Genomic DNA, 22537 nt, shown 5'->3' on the forward strand with positions numbered 1-22537 from the left:
ATGTATGCTTCGTTTTTTCACATTGTTCATTAACGTATTTTCTCGTTCCTTGAAAACATCGATGCATTGGTAACCCTGCTTTAACATCAATCTTTTAAGGATTCCTTACTTTAGCTTTTATGTCGTAAAGTAATTTGTAAATGGCTGTGTATTTTTTTCTCTACTACTTTTTGCTACACAAAATAGAGCAACTGAAAGTAAAAAAAATAAGAAACACTAGAAAATTTCTTAATTGCACACGTGCAATTTGGTTAAATGAAAAAAAATAACAACAAAAATATCGGAGGAGTAACAACAAAAAAAAAAAACTTGCAAGGAATTACTAAAACTTGTTATATGTGTTTGTATGAATATCCTCCCTTGTGTACAATAAGGAAAATTGTTTTCCCCCCACATGGTTGGTAACTTAAACTTATTACAAATTAATTAAGTTTACAACAAGCTAAACAAGTACAAAAACTCTAGCAGAAAGAAAAAAAAAACAAACAAGAAAATTATATAAATAAACTTCTGACTAAAAAAATTAAAATTATTTAATGATCCTTAAGATGTTAAAATGTTTTCTCTGTTTTCTTTACTTTGGTGTTCTTTTTTTTAATTATTTGTTAACCTAGTGTATTTTTTCAGCTTCAGATTGTGGTAGTGTCGTCAATGTGTTTCTTAAACTTTGTATACTTACATTATGAAACCATGACATTTTGTAGGGTTTTGGATTCGATTGTATAACACACTCAAAGTAGACATCATCACCCTCTTTAATATCATCGGGATTAAGGGATGAACCCATTTTTAAATGGGCTGTAGGTTGATCTAAAAATAAAATTAAAACAAGTTAAGAGACAATTTATTAGACTTTATATTAGAACACATTTTTTTTTTGATAATTTAGACAATAATTTACAGTAAGGGTATTCATTTAAAAACAAGTAAGAAAGTATGGTCGGTCAAGCCCGACCATATAATACTCTACACTAAGTAAAAGAGCAAAAACATTTTTCTGTTAAAATTTCAATAATTTATATTTTTGAGTGATTTTCGGAAGTGGGCCTTATATGGGGGCTATGACCAATTATGGACCGATCACCATGAAATTAGGTCGTGTGATTTGTGTCTATATGAAAGTTTACTATGTTGAATTTTGTGAGTATACCAACATTTTTAAGCGATTTATGCACGTTAAATTGATTTTCGGAAGCGGGTCTATATGGGAGCTATGACTAATTATGGACCGATCGTAACAAAATTTGGTGACATGAATTTTGTATATATAAAACTTATTTGGAGCTCAATTTGTGGAGATACATTTATAAATTAAAGATTTATGACCGATAAAGTCCAATTTCGGAAGGACATTTGTATGGGGGCTAGGTGAAATAATGGACCGATTTCAGCCAGTTTCAATAGGCTTGGTCCTTGTGCAGAAAATATAATATGTACTCTGCGCACAAAGTTTACATGGACAGCCAGCCAGCCAGCCGACCAGACGGACGGACGGACGGACATCGTTTAATTGACTCAGAAAGTGATTCTAAGTCGATCGGTATACTTTAAGGTGGGTGTTAGACTAACAACATCTGCACAAACGCATTATACCCTCCCCACTATGGTGGTGCAGGGTATAAAAATGGAAAACTACACTCTGATTTTTTTAAACTTTTACACAAGCAAAAAAAATCCACAAAAAATTAAATTTTTTTGTTGATGAATACCCTTAGTAAAATAGGATTTTGAAGATGTATTTTTATTGTAGACTTCAAATAACATTAAATTGTATACAAGTAGTGTTAATAAACATTTTACATTTGTTCTAAACCACCGCATAACAAAAATCTAAAACATTTTTAACACATGTTTTCAAAGAACTTTCAATTTTCAAAGGAAGTGGAATTTGAATTTCTCAATTTTTTAATTTACTCTTCCTCTTTTGATATAGATGTCAAATGAAAGAGGACTATCCTGTTCCTACTATCTCGTAGTTTTCCCTTTCCCGGGAAATATTTGAAAAAACTATGGTCAATCACGGGAATATCCGGGAATTTTTAATAAATTATTGGGTGTCTGACTTAAAAATGCGAGATTTACAATAGATGGCGTATCTTTTGTACTCGATTTTTGTTTTTAATAACTTATATGTCATTTTAAAGGATACATATCTTGTACTTAGCTATTGTACATAATAGTGTAAACAACAAAGTTTTTTTTTAGCTGGGGAAATGTTGAATTTTGTGCCAACAAAGCGTCATACACGGGAAGTTTTGATTCACTTCTTTAATTTGAAAAAAAGTGCCCCTGAAGCACAACGTTTGTTCACCAAAGTTTATGGTGAATGTATTTCATCGGTTTCAAAGTGCAAAAGATGGTGTGTGCTGATCAGAAATGGTGAACGGATGACAAAGATTGCTCAAGCCAGCCAAAAATGTTTGAAAACCAAGAATTGGAGGCATTACTCCATGAAGATAGTTGTAAAACTCAACAAGAGCTTGCAAAATAATTGGCAGCAATTTCAAAACGTTTGCGAGCAGCAGGATTCATTCAAAAACAGGGATATTGGGAACCATACGAATTGAAGCCGAGATACCATGAAAACCGATTTTGCATGTCCGAAATGCTGCTTGAACGATATAAAAGAAAATATTTTTGCACGGAAGCATAACCTGCGATCAAACATGGATTCTTTACGATAACCCGAAGTGTAAGAGATCGTATGTGAAGCCCGAACGACCAGCCGAATCGTCACCAAAGTCAAATATCTATGGCGCTAAGGGAGCAAAAAGTGTTCTATCTATTATGAGCTGCCGAAATCTGACTACACCATTACATGAAACGTGTACCGAACTCAGCTGTTTCGTTTGAAGGAGCAGTAGCCGAAAAATTACCAGAATATGCAAGACGCCCTCTGGGATACGATTCACTTTGGAACAGAGTAGCCTAAATTAGCTTGATTCAGTCCTGGCTCGGAATCCATATGTCGCCAGAAAGATGGGAATAGAGTTTATAACCCGGTTAACCGACAAAACCGGGTTTTCAGCGAAATGTCGGTTTTTTGCGAAACGGTTAATTTAAAATGTTGATTTTCAGTTAACCGGTTTATCCGTTTTACATCACTCGGATAACCGGTTTTTAAAATTTGGGACTAAAATCCATAAATCTCATGTTTTGGTTATTATTATTTTTTATATTCATTGTATACACATTATATCAAACATTTGGTTTGATTGGAAACCTAAGCTGCTGATATACAATATAAAGCTCTTTCGATAAACATTTTTAGAATTACAATGATTCTAAATAGTAGGACGAAGTGTTTACTTAAAAACTTTTCAGAATCAATTACACATAATTAAACTAGCAAAAATTTATATTAAATTCCGCATAATTCTAGAAGTTTAGGATAAATCTTACTAATGATGCATTAAAAACTTATTGAGGATTTTACCAAACGTTACATTGAATTTGGTTTAAATTTGACTTCATTAGTGTATTTATTTTGTTCTTAAAATGTTATTTTAAAATGTTATTTAAATTAAATTAAAAAATTTTAAATTTTTTCTGACGAAATTTAATGAATAAAACAAGTATTATATATTTAGTAACATACATATTTATACTCATTTTCATTTGACTGAGATAATAATTTTGAAATTTTTACAGAAAAAAAATTAGTTATTAACCATTCCTGACTACTAAAAACTACAAATTTTAAACCTTTGTATATTTTATTGGATATTTTATGTTTTCTACATATAAAAATGTTAAAATAAATATTTAAAATAATTAATTTCAATGTCGGTTAACCGGTTAAACCGGTTTTTTTCGAAGTAAGTTTACCGAAAAACCGGTTCTTTAGAAAATGCCAATTTTATTCTAAAGCCACCTTTGCTTAAGTTCCCTCATTTCATTGTATATATTTCAATTCTATTAGTACTTGATTTTATTTTTATTTACATATTTCATTTTATTTCCTTTCAGTCAATTAAGCCATTTTCTACACTTGTATTCCTACACTGATTGCCATAAATACTTGCTTGTTTTATTTGTTTTGTAACCATTAATTTTATGACTATAAGCAAGACCACAACAGATGAATACTTTAAAAAATAAAACGAAACTGCATGATTGTTGTCTATCATGTGAATTGTATTTCATTTTAAATGTTTTATAACCCCATATAACGAAATTCTTAAGTAGTTTCATATAAAAACGTAATACACAGATACTTACAGCAGTTACTCTATGGACACAATTGTACAATGTATGGTATGAACTTGGATACATACATAGACTTATAAATGTATCTACAGTTGTTTTTTGTTGTGTAGATTCATTTAAATGTTGTCAAAAAGTTTTATGCATTGAACATGTGGCCCATTACACTACAGCTCTGGTCTGCGTTTTATGATATTTTTATATAAGTGGGGGAGTTATTTTTGCCTATGTTTAAAAATTGTATTCTGAATGTCCATCATTTCAGTTTTTAGGGCCTGTTTTGTTTTTCTGTTTGGTTTGATATACATATTTGGGTTTTTCACACAATTACATTTTATATTCGGGTTTTTATGGTTTAACTTTATTTCTTCTTACATTCTTTGTTCGTTCGAGTTGCTTGCACTAGTTTAAGGCTAGATTTAAAAAATACAGAGAAGAATGAAATCGTATTGTTTGATTGCTACGTATTAACGATGGGCTCTGTCAGTTAAAGGGGTTGTTTGTGAAAAAAATTTGAATATATTTAATGTAAAGAAACACAATAAGTAAACGCAGCTTTTAAATCAACAACTTTTTCTGGGCTCTATGTGTACCAAAAGAAATACACAAAAATAAAAGCGAATCCTCTCTTTTTCAGAAGGTATCACTGCTTTAAGAGGAATTTCAATTCCAAAAATTAAAAAATAGGTTGAACCTATAAAATGTTTTGGATTAAAATATATAAAAAACTCTGTTTGGAATTACCCCTTTAATTTGTAATGCATGAATTTATCACTGATATTTTTTAGTAATAGAAAATATAAAATTAATCAAATCGTGTGAACCTGATAAATTGTGGGTATATAAGATTTGACACTGTGTCGGTCAAGCCCGACCATATATTACTCTACACTAAGTAAAAGAGCAAAAACGGTATTCTTTTAAAATTTCAATAATTTATATGGGGGCTATGATTAATTATGGACCGATCACCATGAAATTAGGTCGTGTGATTTGTGTCTATATGAAAGTTTACTATGTTGAATTTTGTGAGTATACCAACATTTTTAAGCGATTTATGCACGTTAAAGTGATTTTCGGAAGCGGGTCTATATGGGTGCTATGACTAATTATGGACCTATCGTAACAAAATTTGGTGACATGAATTTTGTACATATAAAACTTATTTGGAGCGCAATTTGGACAGCCAACCAGCCAGCCAGCCGACCAGACGGACGGACGGACATCGTTGAATCGACTCAGAAAGTGATTCTAAGTCGATCGGAATACCTTAAGGTGGGTGTTAGACTAATATTTTTGGGCGTTACAAACATCTGCACAAACGTTTATATTACCCTCCCCATTATGGTGGTTTTAGGGAATAAATATATTTTTTCCTACAATTTGTTTTTATACCTCCGAAACTACTGATCCGATTGAAATGCAAAATGTCTATGAAAATTTATACATAATATGGGGAAAATGTTTTAAAAATTCAATCGTTCAAAAGAAGAACATTAATTACACAATTTTATGTATATCAAACAAAAAACTAAAATTTTGTGAAAATGAGCGAATTCACTTAATTGTGAATAATTTCGAAAAGAATCAATCAATTTATAGAATCGATATCTCATTTTGTTGCTATTATATGTGGCTTGGAGATAATGTAACAAATCTGAATAATTTCAGACCTTTTCGACTTTTCATGAGTTTTTTTCAAAAAAAAATTGTTATTTTCATGTAAAAAATATATTTTTTGCTTAAATTTGTTATTATAACTTCGAAACTGCTGAGCCGATTAAAACACAATAAATAAACTGATTAAAGGATATATAAATTTAAAATTTTGTTAAGTTTAGTTTAATAATATCAGGCTTACCCTTTTTGAGTAATCATTAATTATGTTGAGAAACGTCTAAAAAAAATCATAATTTTACATAAAAAAATTTAAAAAAAACCTCTCCGTAGAATTTAAAATTTGGTCGATATTTGTACTACTGGAACCACAATACATAAAAACTGTGTGGTGGTTTAAAAAGCCTCTAAAATATTATCTGCCCAATTATGAATAAAAATTGGAGCTTTTCCATTTTCCCATTTATTCTATTCAAATTCAGTGTTAAAAACAAGAAAAGAGAAAAAACTCCCGGTGAATTTTTATTCATAATTGGGCTGTAAGCATAAGCGTAGCTAGACTATTATTCTGGGATGGGCAAGTGCCCTTCCCAAATAGTAAAAATAAACAATTTTTTTTATAAAAAAAAATATTTTTTTATTAAAATAAAACTAAAATATCACAAAAATTCAGTTTGCTAACATAACTACTTCATTGTCAATATTTAAAACTGCTAATTTAGTTTATAAAATATTTTTATAATTTTTTTTTATATTTAAATGGAGTTTTTTTAATTTTCCTCTTGATCTGAACTGTTATTTGTTCATTATTATATTAAAAATTATGCTATCTATTACTGTATTATATATATTAAACTTCCAATAATCAACTGAAGGAATAGAATCCGGCAAATCCAGATTTTAGCTTTTACCTAATGTTGATTCTATAAAAAAATCTTCAAGATCACTTTTAATTACAGCGTAATTTTTAATTACTGACAATTTTCATATCTACAACTCCATCTAGTTGTGCAAAGGCTGTTTATTTTATACTGTTTAATTTGAATATTATTGAATATTATCAATATTATTTTCTGGTTTCGAAAAGTGAATGCATAAATCCTATATGCTAAGAATGTTTGCACTGATGATACATATGTGTGAATACGAATCCACAATAACTAAGTTTAGCCTGTCGGATAAACAATGAACCAAAATGGCTTGCGGATTTGACTCCTTTATTTTAGCTTGTAAAACGTTTTTAAAACCAAACATTACATGTGCTCCGTTGTACGATTGGCATTGGAATATTTTTTAACTTTTTGGGTTCCAAAAACCCCATGATTAATGTTCTAGGGCACTGGAATCTCTTAACGGAACAATCTACAAATCCAAAAAATCTTTCTGCGACTTTCCAAATTTTTATTTGGGGTGGGCAGATGCGAGTCTGGTGTGGTTTTGCCCACTATCAATATTTTAAAATTCGCTAGAATTTCTGGGATAAACATTTCAAACAAATTTTGATAATTATTCGGTGTTGTGAGCATTCAAATTTTGTAAAAACTCTCGCCCATTTTCCGAATACATGTAAGTCAATGTATTTTGTAGTTGTATCACACATATAAGTTTTTTTAGGTTTGTTTGACAAACGGAGTATTTTGTCTCTATGTATATTTCTCTATAGCTGAACCTCTCAAACAATTTAGGGTACCATATGGTCTGTTATGTGCTTACTATTTTATTAGTTTGTTTCGAATTAAACTTCATAAGAAATAAAAAAAGCTATGTATGTAAAAAATTTACAACGCCAAAAAAAAAATATAACCAACTTTAGTCAATGTTTGGCAATTTAACTGGTCATATCCTTTTATAACATGTTATAAACAAAAACTTCAATATACGAATACAAGAAAGACTATATTTGTGCACAAACAAAAAGAATTGATCCTTAATACTGCTATGAAAGAATGAAAAAAAATCCAAAATCATAAAAAAACAAAGAAAAAATGGGTATTTGTTCATTTCCTTTCTTTTTTATTTTACAACCCCATCAAACCAGTAATTAAGTTTTCTGTTTTTCATTTTCGTTTTATTTTTAGTTTTTTTTTTATTTTCATACTTTTTTTTGGGGGAATGTCCTTGTAAATTGTATGATGATGGGGAATGCACACATACTACATATACACTTCATAAAGTAAGTCAAATTATAACAAAACATTACTTTAAATATCCTATATATTTACAAGTAAGTATATAGTACTTGTATATAAAATCCCACTAGTTAATCCTTAAAACACAACTTTAACCAACTAAATCCATGGAGATTTACATATTGTGGTAAAATGGTGAATAATTCTTTTTTTATATTTTTCTTATTTATTTTCTCTTTGTTTTTCATTACTGCCTCACTTTTATTTGGTGAGTAACAAAAATAAAATCAGCGTATTTTAATGGTTGCTCAGAAAAAGAAACAAAATACCTATGTATATACATATATATTTTGTATATAGTTTAGTATACCTCTACTAGTGGAAGTGCTTCGTAATTGGGCCAATGTTTACTTTATGGACTCTGGGTATTGTTACAGTAATATTAACTAACTAACAGTAAACTTTTGCAATTCAGTTAAGTTTGTTTACCAGGAGTAGTCCCTTAAATCTATGAAATCGTTCTGCAGCAACTAAGCAGCTTTTTATATAAAACCTTCATTACAAAAGACAAAACTCTTTTGAAGCTCTGCTCGTTACATCAGTTCAATGAAACAATGTTTGATTGTTTGCGTTTTTGTGAGTGTGCATTAGGGTGGACCTTAATTTTTTCTTTCATATATATGATTGCCACAATCATGTGAATGGTAACTATAACAATATTACAAAACTAACAATTGAAAAAATTATTAAATAATTATGGTAAACATTCACAGCTAAATTAATAAATCGTAAATAAGCAATCCAAAGAAACATTCTGAAATTAAGTACTTATTAGAAAATAGACGACGACAAGAATTTTTAGGAAATACTTTTGACGAGTTTGTGACCAAAAAGCTAATTTCCTTAAGGTACAACTGTTAAAATTTGGGTTTTTAATTCTCATTTAGAATCGAAATTTTTTTTTTTTAATATTGTTTTTTTTTTAAATTATTTTTGTTATCAAAAGTGGGTCATCGATTTCAGAAAATGTTTACAAAAACTACCCTACACCACCATAGTGGGGAGGGTATTATGCGTTTGTGCAGATGTTTGTAACGCCCAAAAATATTGGTCTATCACCCACCTTAAAGTATACCGATCGACTTAGAATCACTTTCTGAGTCGATTAAACGATGCCCGTCCGTCCGTCTGGTCGGCTGGCTGGCTGGCTGTCCATGTAAACCTTGTGCGCAGAGTACAGGTCGCAATTTTGAAGATATTTCGATGAAATTTGGTACATATTATTTCTTCGGCTCAAGGACCAAGACTATTGAAACTGGCAGAAATCGGTCCATTATTTCAACCTAGCCCCCATACAAATGTCCTCCCGAAATTGGACTTTATCGATCATAAATGTTTAATTTATATATGTATCTCCACAAATTCCGCTCCAAATAAGTTTTATATACACAAAATTCATGTCACCAAATTTTGTTACGATCGGTCCATAATTAGTCATAGATCCCATATAGACCCGCTTCCGAAAATCACTTTAACGTGCACAAATCGCTTAAAAATTTTGGTATACTCACAAAATTCAACATAGTAAACTTTCATGTAGACATAAATCACACGACCTAATTTCATGGTGATCGGTCTATAATTGGTCATAGCTCCCATATAAGGCCCACTTCCCAAAAATCACTCAAAAATATAAATTATTGAAATTTTAAAAAAAAAATGTTTTTGCTCTTTTACTTAGTGTAGGGTATTATATGGTCGGGCTTGACCGACCATACTTTCTTACTTGTTTTTTTTTTGGAAAATACGAAACAAATCTTCAGCATTTGATGTTTGGATGACAAACAGCAGATTTTAGGAGTTGGAAACATCGAAAATCGCAAAAGTACAAAATAAGGGCCAGCCTAGTGTGCATATCTCAGTGTTAGGTTTTGAAGGTGTGTTCAAGTTTTAATACGTTAAAATGTAAATGATTCTCAGGTGAGTAACAATGTTGCATGTACTCGTAATATTTGTGTCATTGTGTTTACAAACTTTTTCGCTTAGTTTTTGTTTTGTTTTGTTTTCGCCAGCATGTTTGTTTGATGACTTTAACAATGTTGTTTAGTTTGTTTGTTTGGTTTGGATCGTAAAAAAAAATTCCCGCAAAATCCTAACGAACGCAGATGATGTGAAAAAAGGGTTGACACTAAAATTGTAGCAACATGTTTGATTTTTAAGCATCAATAAATTTTGATGAAACGTTGAATTATTTAAAAGTTTTAGAATATAAAAAAAAGAACATGGTGAATAAAATTTAAAATGGAATTAGAGTAATTGTTAGTGTAGCTGGTTGAAGTAAATTTAAAACAAGTAAGAGTTTTATATTCGGCTATTCCGAATTTTATGTACCCACTATCAATATGTGACAATAAAATATATTTCTGTAAAAGGGGTTATATAAGGGTTAGAATCAATTATGGATAGATATTCACAAAAGTTTGTTGAAAAATTTATCACGAGTGACGCATATTCAATATAATTATGACGGCTCAAACAGTATTCCGGGGGGCTAGGTGTGATCACGAGCCGATATTGTCCATTTTCAATACCAAACAAACCTTATCAACAGAGAGTTTATGTGAAAGATAGACAGACAGGCGGACGGACATACTAGCTAGATCGTCTTAGAATTTAATTAGGACCCATAATATATGAAGAGCCACAGAACTCCTCATCTTATCAAAAATTGTTTTTTTTTGGTATTTTTATAATATTTGGGTTGAAATCTTCTAGAAACAATCAAGTCAGCTAAATTTTTTAATTTTTTTTACTAAGTAAATGGGTTCTAAAAAAACTGGTCCATAACAAAACGTACAATACTAGTATAAAACGAAAAAAAAATATTTAATTTCAATGTGTACTTTGTTTATATATTAGATCAGGATTAAAAACATTCATTTAAAATCGTTAAGAAAACATACTTTTTAATTTTATTTTTAACAAAACGTACATTTTCTTTATTTTTTACCAAAATCAAACATCCTTAACATTTGGTGAATTATGGCAGTTAGATGTATCTATTGATAAGTAAGAAACTTGTTACCATTTCCAGGTTCATGCAGTTTTTTAAGGGGGCGAAATAAATAAAACTCATTTTCCCAAAAATTTGAAATTTGCGAAAAAGTACCTTTTGTTCTGTGGCACCTCATATATACTTTTGTGGGTTCGCTATGAATTTTACGATTTGTTACAAACGGAATGAAAAATCAATATACCACCCCTCTGTTTTGAGGGTGGGTATACAAATATTTCAATGTGTCATGCATTTTGTTAAAAATATAAACAAATCTTGCACTTTCGCATTTAGTAAATGCTAGACTATGATGTCGGCTAGATTTCTCATACGTTTTGCATAAGCTGTTTAACTTTATATTTAACCGGTTAAGTAAAAATTTCAATTTCAAGAATATATTTTACCAGCATTGAATGCAGTATATTTTTAAAAAGTATAATTGTTACTTCATTTTTGTACTTTATTATTTTAATTCTAAAACTATTTTCAATGGCTTGCCAACACATAATAAATTTCAACAACAAATATTCAAAACACCTTCTAATTATAAAATAATGGTCACAAAAATATTAATTTATTTTATTTCCTACCCCCTCTAATAATGTCTCATCGCCTAAAAACAAACCAATTTCAAACACGCCGCAACACTTAACCCCATAAGTGTGGTGTATTTGAAAATATTCTGGAAAAAAAAACAACAACAAAAATTTACATTTAATTAAAATAAATGTTATATTGTTTAGAAAACCAAATAACCAAAAGCTATAAAAGCCTTCCACTCACAAACATACATTGAAGTTGATTGAACTTCACCCCTTGAAAATGAAAATTTGCCATTTGTCACTTGTGGATGTTAGTGGGTGATATTTAGGGGGAGGAGTGAGTACATGGACAGCTTGTAAATAGTAACCAGTACATAAATATTGCAGTATTATTAGCCCACAGAAACCAATCTAAAAAAAAGTCACTACAAAATACACATACAAAATGTTTCCAAAATAATTTAAAACAGCAGGAAGGAAAGCTAGATTTTATAAAAGTAAATGGCGTTAAATGATACACAGCCACAATGTAAAATTTTATTTTTTTTTACTACTAATATGTATGTACATTGGGTAAGCGGCACACATGCAACTTGTTGTTACCCAATAGATATATTTTTAGGAAATTTTTCTGATCCCTTCACCACATTTTCAGAAAAAAAGTATAACATTTTTATTTTATTACACTCCAAGAAGAAAGAATTATATGTTCCCTATCCTTTTACAACGGCATTCGTTACATTCGAGAAATTCGTTATAGAAGTTAATAAATGAGTCCAAGAAACGAGAATCAAATCGCAATAATGTCGACTTGCTACACGCAGAGAAAAAATATAATTGGGCATGGTTACTGTAACCATTTAAATAGTGTTACACGATTTTTAACAATATTATAGTCACAGTAACCATTTACATGATTGTGGTAACCATAATATGGTTAATTTACGATTCACATGATTGTATCAACCATATATATGGTTACAGTAAACAAATATATGTTTGTGGTAACCATATTCATGATGAATAATTTTATCATAATAGCACCATAATATGATAAGTCCTTCATCATATGAATGGTTGTCACAAACGTATATTTGTTTACTGTAACCATATACATATATGGTTGATACAATCATGTGAATCGTAAATTAACCATATTATGGTTACCACAATCATGTAAATGTTTACTGTGACTATAATATAGTTAAAAAACTTGTAACAATATTGAAATGGTTACAGTAAGCATGCCCAATTATATTTTTTCTCTGCGTGTAATGAAAATAAAAAAAAAATTAATGATACTTCAATTATTGGCTTGCTCTCTTGCAACATTAGATGGGCTAAATGCAAAATCTATGAGATAAATAAATGATAGATTAGTTCTTTTGGATCATGGTCGATATAATATGTCCAATTATACTGCAGATGACTTTACAGTCAATGGAACCTACTCAAATATTGAAATGTTATTCCAAACTCTCAAAAGTGATATCCATATCAAAAGCAAAATATTACAGACTGACTCTACTTGTTTGCTTTATGATCACGGCGATGAAGATGGCAACATCTTGTTGGAAGCACATATCACCCATTTCAAGTGGATAATTTTCGTCGATGAAAAATTTGGTGAAGTCACACCGCTAGCTTAAAATACTTATGTATTGGAATTTCTTGAAGAATATGAATTTGTTGCTTTAACAAAGCGATTAAGATACAGACCACAAACATATATGTTCCTGCATATAAAATTATTAAGAAGTCTTATTCAACTTTATCTGACAATGGTCACTTTTTATGAATGCAAGGCAGTCTATTGTAGAATTTAAGTTGGTTGCTTGTTTGAAAAGGCAATAGATAAAAATAATTATCAGCAAAACACAATTTCGCTCAATAGCGAATATTTGAGGACAATTTAATATAACTAGGTGCATACCTTTAGGCCCTATTGTGCCTTCAACTGAGAGATACATGGACATAAATAGATCGTTTTAGAGTTTTGTAAGGGTTCATGTGGGTCAACGACACACAGTGGCTCATTTTCGTTTTTCATCGGCCAAAACACTGTAACTTTTGAACCGATAGAGATATTTTAAAAATTTTTGGTGGACAGATAACTTCTTGAATTTTTCTCCAGTTTTAATTTCATTAAAATCGGTTCAGTAGTTATTGCGCAATTTAAGGTTAAAGTTGAACTTTTAACTTTTTATAGCATTTAGTACGAAAATGCAAATTTTCTGTTTTTTGAATCAGCTATACTTATTAAAAAAGTTATCAGCAGAAGTAAAACAAGTTATTTCTATTGAATTTTGTGTTTATACCAACAGTTTTAAGAGATTTATGCTCGTTGAAGTGATTTTCGGAAGCGGGTCTTATCTGCGAGCTATGACTAATAATGGACCGATCATCATAAAATTAGGTGACATTAATTCAGTTTATATACAACTTATTTGGAGCAAAATTTGTGTAGATACATATATAAATTAACCATTTACGGCCGATAAAGTATAACTTCGGGAGAACATTTGTATGGGTGCTAGGTGAAATAGTGGACCGATTTCAGTATTTTTCAATAGACTTCGTCCTCGGGCCGAAAAAAAATGTATGTACCAAATTTTATCGCAATATCTTCAAAATTGCGACTTGTACTTTGCGCCAGTCATATGAACAAATAAAATAAAAATAAAAAAATAAAAAAACAAAAATTTGGGAGTAATTTCATTCAAATGAAAAAAGTGTTCAACAAACAGTTCAACAAGTATATATAGGCTTAAAGAGGACACTTTGGACTTTATTCTGGTTGTAAAATTTGTTTAACCCCTTTTGACTCTAAGCACTTTTACTCCACTGAAATTCAAATTTGGCTAAAATATAGTACCTGAGAAAAAAATTAATAACACATCAGGTATAAACGGTACAATGACAAATCATATCAGCTCTTAAAGACTATTATCCTATCAACATAACAAAAGAAAAATCATCCAATTATCTATAACAGTTTGCGAGTAATGATAATTTACTTCTGATCAAATTTACAAAAATCTCATTTTTATAAAATGACATAAAATATTTGACTTTAACAGCATGCCACGCACACAATTGACAATATTTTTATCTAATTTTTTGGCTACCTTAGTTTCAATGTGTTTACTATTGAATGGCATTAAAATTTTTGAAATCGGAGTTAACAAAAAGTTGGACTTTTTTCCGATGAAATTGAGATATGAGCCACCGTGCGACAAATATTTAATTTTTTTACAGAATGTAAAATTCAATATACCCCCATCTATTTTGAGCTGGGTAAAAGAAACTCGCACAAGCCATTTCAATTTGGTTATCGACAAACTACTTCAAAGAGTTGCTTATTTTCCCAAAAACACGTTTAAATACTATTGTTTGAATATAAATAGTTATGTCTGAAAATCTCTATTTCTCTAATATTTAATTAAAATAATTAAAAATCTACGAAAAATAGATTATTCAGAATAACTTCAAATTTAGATGATGTTTTTGAGATCTATAAAACTAATAGGAGATGCTTTCAGCTTACTGGGTTATTTTTAAAATGTGAGTACAAAATGTGTGTGTACCACTTTAAAACAATAGTAAATAGGCATACACAAATATGTAGGTGGCATTAAAATAAATTGTCAGCACAGGACCAAAACTACGGCTGCATTTGTTAAGTACGAAACGAACCAGCTTTAAACATGTAACTCGAACTACAACCATTTAATATTGAGGACAGTTAACAGGAACATTTCAACACCAAAATTAACAAGTAGTTGTTGCTACTTTTTTGTTGTTGTTGTTTTGTTGAATTCCAACAATATTGTACCTCCACACACTTAGGTACATGAAGTACACATATAGCTACATAATATTCACATTCTAATGTATTTAATGGAAATTTAAATTGTTGTTTTATTATAAAAATAGAATAAAACATGGAATAAACGCATACATACAGCATACTACAGCTATATGTACTGTCTTTAGAACAATAGTATAAAACTAATATCTATAAAAAAGAAGAAAAGAACATTTATTGAATGAGCCTTTATAAATAGAGTTTGTAGGCATCGAAGCACAACTCAGAGGTGGCCAAACATGGGTTAAAATACCCAACAATATACTAGATGTTGCGGGTTCCGAGTTCGATTCCCGTCAAAGACTCTGGGTGTTTCTATAGACAGGCCAAAAGTATATGTAGGTTGTGTTTGTTAAATCAAACAAACAAATAAAAGAACATCTAGCTTACGGTCATCATTAGTGATTCCCTTACGGACATTCTCTTACAAAGTCATACCATCTAATTCTCTTAAAACTTATAGCACTTTCATCCTACCGAAAATTATATGCATGTTTCATGTACACGCGGAGCAACATATTATAATAAGATTTGTGATTGTAGTCCAAACATATTATGATTATTATTAGTATCATATTGTGATCTAGTTGTAAGCAAGCATATTATGATCCAAAGCCATCAAAAAATGTCAAAAAGTAGTCATATAATGTCCCACTGAAATCATATTAAACAGATTTTATTTGCATTTTAAACATATTTATTCCCCTCCCCCAAAAACTGAAAATTTTTCATATAAAAAAGGAGAAAAATGTAGAACAAATTTTAAATTCTCCCCCAAATGGTTGACCTGGATCCGCGCAAATTGAGGAGGAATGGAAAAATAATGATAAGAAATATAACATAAACGTACACAAACAAACGACAGAAAAGTTTTAACACTACACAGCAGTTCAGAGTAAATTGTCAATTTGTAATCGACAAACTGTTGTTACTGCCTCCAAAGACTCAATTCACTGCCTCCTAGGACATGCCTATGTTAAAATAACTAGTTACCTAATTATTGCTGTGGCTAGTGGAAGGTGAGATTGCTTGCCTCCTAGGACAAACCTATGTTAAAATAACTAGTCACCTAATTATTGCTTTGGCTAGTGGTAGGTGAGATTGCTTGTTAAGGACTGCAACGTCGAACTGAGGAGTTTAACAACCCCATAACATAACTACCATTTTATTCAACATAAGATAATTGTGGTATTCACCATCATTAAAAAAGAACTGGTTTGGCATCAATATTTCATGGTCGAAAAAATTTCAGTTAGGTTGTGTCAACCTTTCACCATCTAAATATTTTATATAATCATGTATTCTTAGATGTTTTTTGTTATGATTTTCTAAAAAAAACAAATTTTTCTTGAAAAATTAAAGTCATATTTCATATGTTTTAGAACCCACATATGCCGAACTGGGTATTTTTATACCCAATCCACAAAATCGTACTTGTAGCTTAGGAAAGTGGGCCGAATCACTTGGTTATTTTTTTCCTGATAGAGGACATCCAAGACTACTAGACGCAAGGAGGGCATTGGGGACTTCCACTTCCCTCGTTTTCTAGAGCCACTTATTTTCGAATTTTATGATTTTGTAAAATTGCTCAACTTTGGCCCACTAGTTCCTCATTAAGGAATGACCTAATATTAAGGAAAAACTTATTTTAGGTAGTTCGATTCTTACTTTAAATTTATCCAAAAGAAGATTTTTAATATCGCTCTCCTAGATTTTTCTAGAATTTTTCTCAAATTGCTCTATTTTTGCGTATTTTGCTACCTATTCGGCGTTAATGGGTTAACTGTATTTACAAAACAATTTACTGAATATTTACTAAACAGGAGACTATATCTTTCAAATACATTAAATTGGAACTTCTAAATTAAGCCATGTAATTTAGCTAACCATTTCAAACATCAACAGGAAATAACACTTTCCTTTCAACTTTTAACAAAACTATAATTGTAATCCCTTGTGATTAAACATTCCTTAATCTTGGTTGGACTTCTCCGAACCAAATGTTCCCATTTTTTTTATTTTTTTTTTATATAAACAACAATAACAACGAAAGCATTTACATTCATGTTCTAAAACAATGGTCTTCTCAATGAAATACACGTACATATGAACATGCAAAACCAAACAAAGAAGACCAGCAGAAGAGTATAGAAAAAAACTGGCTGTGTAATTTATTTTTATTAGAAACTTGGCCAATTTCATTTCTAATCACAGCTCTTTTTATTTGTGTTTGAGTGTGTTCACTAGGGTGGCATTTGTTTTGGACTATTTAGAATTTTGTTGCTGCCAATTTCTAATATTGTTCTCCGTCATCTTAACAGCAAATGCTGGAAATTTAGGCAAAATCGTTTAACGTGTAGAGGTTGCAGAATTTATTTAAAGTTTAAATTATTTCCGTCAAAGTAGTAATATTTTATCAACATACATTTTTGTCTGGGACAATTTTGACCATAGATATAACAGGGTTAACTGTGTACTAGAAATTTAAAATAGTAATTTTTTATTGCTCTCTCCTTCCGTTCTATGCGTTTATTCTATGCCCCCAGCGTTATCCGATTTTGTTCAGTTTTTTCAAAATTTGGATGTTAGAAGACCGAGAATAAATTGAGACCTTGGAAGCAACGCAAATTCAAAAAAAAAAGTGAAAAATAAGGACCACTCTAGTGCATACAGACATACATAAATGAAACTCCAGTTAAGTCAGCACAACAGGACAACAAAAGCAAATAACAACAAACAAAAAATACAGAAACTACAAAAACAATATCATTAAAGGCATTTACAAAAGCTTTGCAATTGAATTAAATTGAATATGGGCCCAGGCCATTGTCAAGTAAATAACAACTACAAACATTTAACCTCAAATAGCGTGAGTGCTTCATATTTTTTTTTTTTTTTTGCAATTTTTATTTTTTGTTTTTGCTTTTCCATCTACCACATACAACAGCAAACAGCCAGCCAGCTCACTGTTCCACCATCCATTACCACAATTTTGTGTCTTTTACTTGTTAGTTTAGTTTACATACTGTGATGTACATCCAAAGACCATTAACTCTCTAGAGCCTTACAAACCAAACCAAATAAAAATCTATGTTTATACACAAAAAAAAAGACCAGAGCCCTTCCTAAAGTGTAAATTTATTTATGTTAATTTATATTCTTCTACAACGTTTAACCGACTTATGTGGTCTACTCTGCAATATAAATTAAGTAAAATGTCTTTTCTATATAATTTCCAGTTCCTTTTTTTTGTTTCTTCAGGTTTCTTTTTTTTCATATTATTTTTATTTGTTTTTATTGGTCTCTGTTATAATTTATTTTTTTGTGTTTTTACTTACAGTGTACAACCAGACGCCATTTATCCTCGATAGCACTGCCCTCAATAAATTGATTTTCCGCTCGACATGTTAAATATTTACCATCATCTTCACGAGTAGGCGTGAATGTTAATATACTCAAAGATTGATTGTCGGGTTCATTAAACTGTAAGTAGATAAAGATAAAATGTTGAAAAAAAATTGCGGTAAAAAGACAAAACTGTTTAAAGTAAAAAAATTACGAAATTAAGTCAAACAAATTTTCATGATGCAGTATAATTAAGCTTTACAAAAATAACTATCGAAAGGCCACAAAGTGTTTAAAAAGGGAAGGCATAAACTATTTTAATGCAGATTTGTAAAAGAATAATTTCATTTGAATAGTGTGCCGAAATTTGCGCACGATTTTAAATTTGTGAAAGCGTTGCCAAAAAAATTAGCTTGTTAGCTGAAAGTATCCAAAATTAAATTTTGATACATTATTTTATAACACTACTTTAAAGATTACCATTTTCAAATAAATCAAACATAATGCTTTTAATATTTTTAATGATTTGTTTTAGATAAAAATCGAAAACAGGCTATTTGGCAAATTAAGTAATATATGTAAAAAAAAAGATCTTTTAAAAAAGTACTTAAAATACTACTATTTTTCAAATTATGTAAAAATCTGTATATAAAGTAAAATAACGTTTTTTTTTGCAGTGATTCTGAGATATTTTCAGTGATTTTGAGATATTTTTAAAAAATTGTAAAATCATGTAATTTTGAAATTTGGGAAATCCTAGCATCATAATTCATATTTTATGTTTACTTTATAGTGCTTTCAACCAATATCTACTTTTTTATTTTTACATGAACAAATTTGAAAACGTGAACATCTTTGATAAAAATTATTCTGTGTTTTCGAGAGGTCACTGTATCAAAAAATAAAATTGTTTAAACATTTTAAAAAACTACTATTTTTCAAGTAAATTAAATTCAGAACTTTGGTAATTATTCGAACTTTTTTTATATATATAATTTGAAAGTAAATTTTTAATTAGGCTTAAGTTCATTTTTATTATAATTTATTTGAATTATTACAAATAAATTATAATAAAAATGAACTTAAGCCTAATTAAAAATTTACTTTCAAATTAAATTCAGAACTTTCACAAATTTTAAAAAAATTTCTTTTACTAAACATCATAAATATGAGAAAAGTTTTTAAACTACTTTTTCAAATTTTTAGCTTATATTTTGAAACATTTGTACAATATAAATTTATTCAAAGTATTGTCCATTGATAGCTATGATATTTTCTTATATTTCTGGCAACATATGGATTCCGAGCTAAAAGAAGTGCTCATCTTTTGAGGCAAAGAAAGAATGCAATGTCGGATACTCTGTTCTTAAGTGAAGCGTATCTTTTGAACGAGGTTTTTGTTTTTAATAACTTATATGTCATATCTGTCATTTATCCTCACTTAGTTATTTAACATTATAGTGTAAACAACAAAGGTTGTTTTGCTTCCAAAATGTCGAATTTTGTAACAACAGGGACGTTTAGCTTTACTTCTTTAATTTGAAAAAAAGAGAGTACTATATATTTCAATCAGGTTTCTTTGAACGGATGAAGCACATCGATTCCTAACCAAATCTTATGATGAATATGATCCATCGCGATAATATATGTTACCGATTGCCTATAAAAAATTGGCAAATTCGTGGTTGTGACAAAGACAATAGAATGTCTTTATTAGTTGAAATTCCTAGGCCTGGGTCAGAAAATACTAATAACGGTAACACAGCAAGAAGATTTTTTCAAGAGACAAATTTAGCTGCTATTTTGACTGGAGTCAATGTTAGAATTAATAAGAATTAATAGTGTAATTTTACGAACTATGTCGTGTGGGTATAAAGTTAATACAAATGCATTTCAAATGTATTGTATGCAAACAGCAGAAATATATGTTGCGCTATATCCATGGTTTTATATGCCGTCTTCCGTGCACAAAATTTTAATTCATGGTGTCGATATTATAAAACACGTATCTCTCCAATAGGAATGATGTCTGAAGAAGCGCAGGAATCGAGAAATAAAGCTCTAAGGAATTTTAGAGAACAACATACACTAAAAAATTCAAGAAAAAACACAATGGAAGATTTGATGCATTCACTTCTCTTTTCTTCTGATCCTCTTATTTCCTCGATCTCTAAACGCCCTTTTTTATATTCCCGAAACCAAATAGTAGTAGATAATGACGTCCAAAACTTACTTTTAGAACAAAATATACAAGAAGACGCTGTTTGTTCTTATAATTCTGATTCTGATTAGAAACATGCATTTTTGCCTTAAAACTATGAATCAATTGTGTAAAGTTTTTTTATCTAAATTATTAAAATAAATAAAATGTGTTCAAAATTTACTTTTTTATACTTTTTCAAGTGAAACAAAAATTAATTATAATGTTTCATCGAAAAACAATTGATTTGAAAAAAAAAATTGATTTGGGATCAAATCCCGCATTTTTAAGTCATACACAATTTTTACCATTTCCTTGGACTGAATATCGTAAAAATTATTTATTTTTAAAAATTTTAACCATTTCCTAAATATGTTCTTTAACTTTCATTATAATTTTTTCTTAAACATCTAATTAATCATATATAAAAACAACTAAGAGAGCTATATTAGGTTGTGCCGAACCCTTCACCAAATTATGCTTTAAAATACAAATTTTAAATATTTTAGATAAACTAATTTTTTTTTCGAAATTATTTTTTATTTTTTTTCGATTTTTTTTTTTTTAATTTATTAGTGAAAAAAAATTTACGACCATACTATTTTTTTGGTGAAAAAAATTCGAATTAAAAAATATTTTTCCCGATTTTGAAACATTGTAGGGCCAACTTACTAGCCTTATACACATCGTTGCAATGGATTCTGAAATATCTATCATTAGATATCCATATTGTATTTATTAATGACTTAGTAATCCAGTTATAGATAAAGAATACACCAAACATCAAGGTAATCCCGATTATATCTAATATCTCAGCCAAGCCGGAAATATTACCGATATATTAATGTATCAGTCATGTTTGTAAGTTATTTGTGGCCTACATGGGTTTTCACGAATAGGGCAGATATAATTATAAATGAAATGCACACAAAAATATACAAAATTCCAAAACTTTATTAAATTCCTTTAAAAATCTGACTTTATAAAAACAATCCGGCAAAGAAATGTAGACGGAAATGTTACAAATATTTCATTTAAACCATGTCATACTTGGCATAGTTAGCTGTGACGGTATTGGTAGTAATATTATTTATATGTATGTAGTATGACAGTATGTGTGTCTGGTATTCATGTGTCACTTGTATTTAGTATTTTGTAAATGTGGGTCATATCGATTTTATAGAATTTTTGTTAGTGTTCATATATGTGTATGAAAAAAAAAAAAAACTTTTTTCCTAGGACTTTTTTTCGTTCATTTATTTTTGTATACACGTATGGCCTTTTTAATGTCATGTTTATAAAATGTGACGTTGACTTACATTTTTTGTTAGTTTTTTCAGTTGTTTATTACCCTTCCACCAGGATATAACGGCTTGTGGTTTTGAACCAGATGATTTGCATTCAATATCATAAGTGCGATCAGCTGATACAAATCTATCCTTGGTCATTATATGAACGGCTATTGGTTTTACTGGAACAGAAAAAAAAATAAGGAAAATTTGGTTTTAATTATGTTTATTTAAGAGTTTTTCTTTAAGGGGTAATTTTGTTTAAATAGTAACAGGTCTTTTGTTA

General features: G+C 29.6%; 1 protein-coding gene across 1 annotated transcript in view; it reads right to left on the reverse strand.

Moving 5' to 3' along the window:
* Positions 1-22537, reverse strand: part of side-IV (sidestep IV) — a 125238-nt gene that overhangs the window by 55840 nt on the left and 46861 nt on the right. The window contains exons 6-8 of the mRNA XM_065503064.1: positions 22282-22433; positions 18756-18900; positions 680-810 (exon numbers count right to left, since the gene is read on the reverse strand). Of these exons, the coding sequence (XP_065359136.1) occupies positions 680-810; positions 18756-18900; positions 22282-22433 (428 nt within the window). The remainder of the gene's footprint in view (positions 1-679; positions 811-18755; positions 18901-22281; positions 22434-22537) is intronic.

This window comes from Calliphora vicina, chromosome 1, assembly GCF_958450345.1.
Source record: "Calliphora vicina chromosome 1, idCalVici1.1, whole genome shotgun sequence".
Lineage (NCBI taxonomy): Eukaryota > Metazoa > Arthropoda > Insecta > Diptera > Calliphoridae > Calliphora > Calliphora vicina.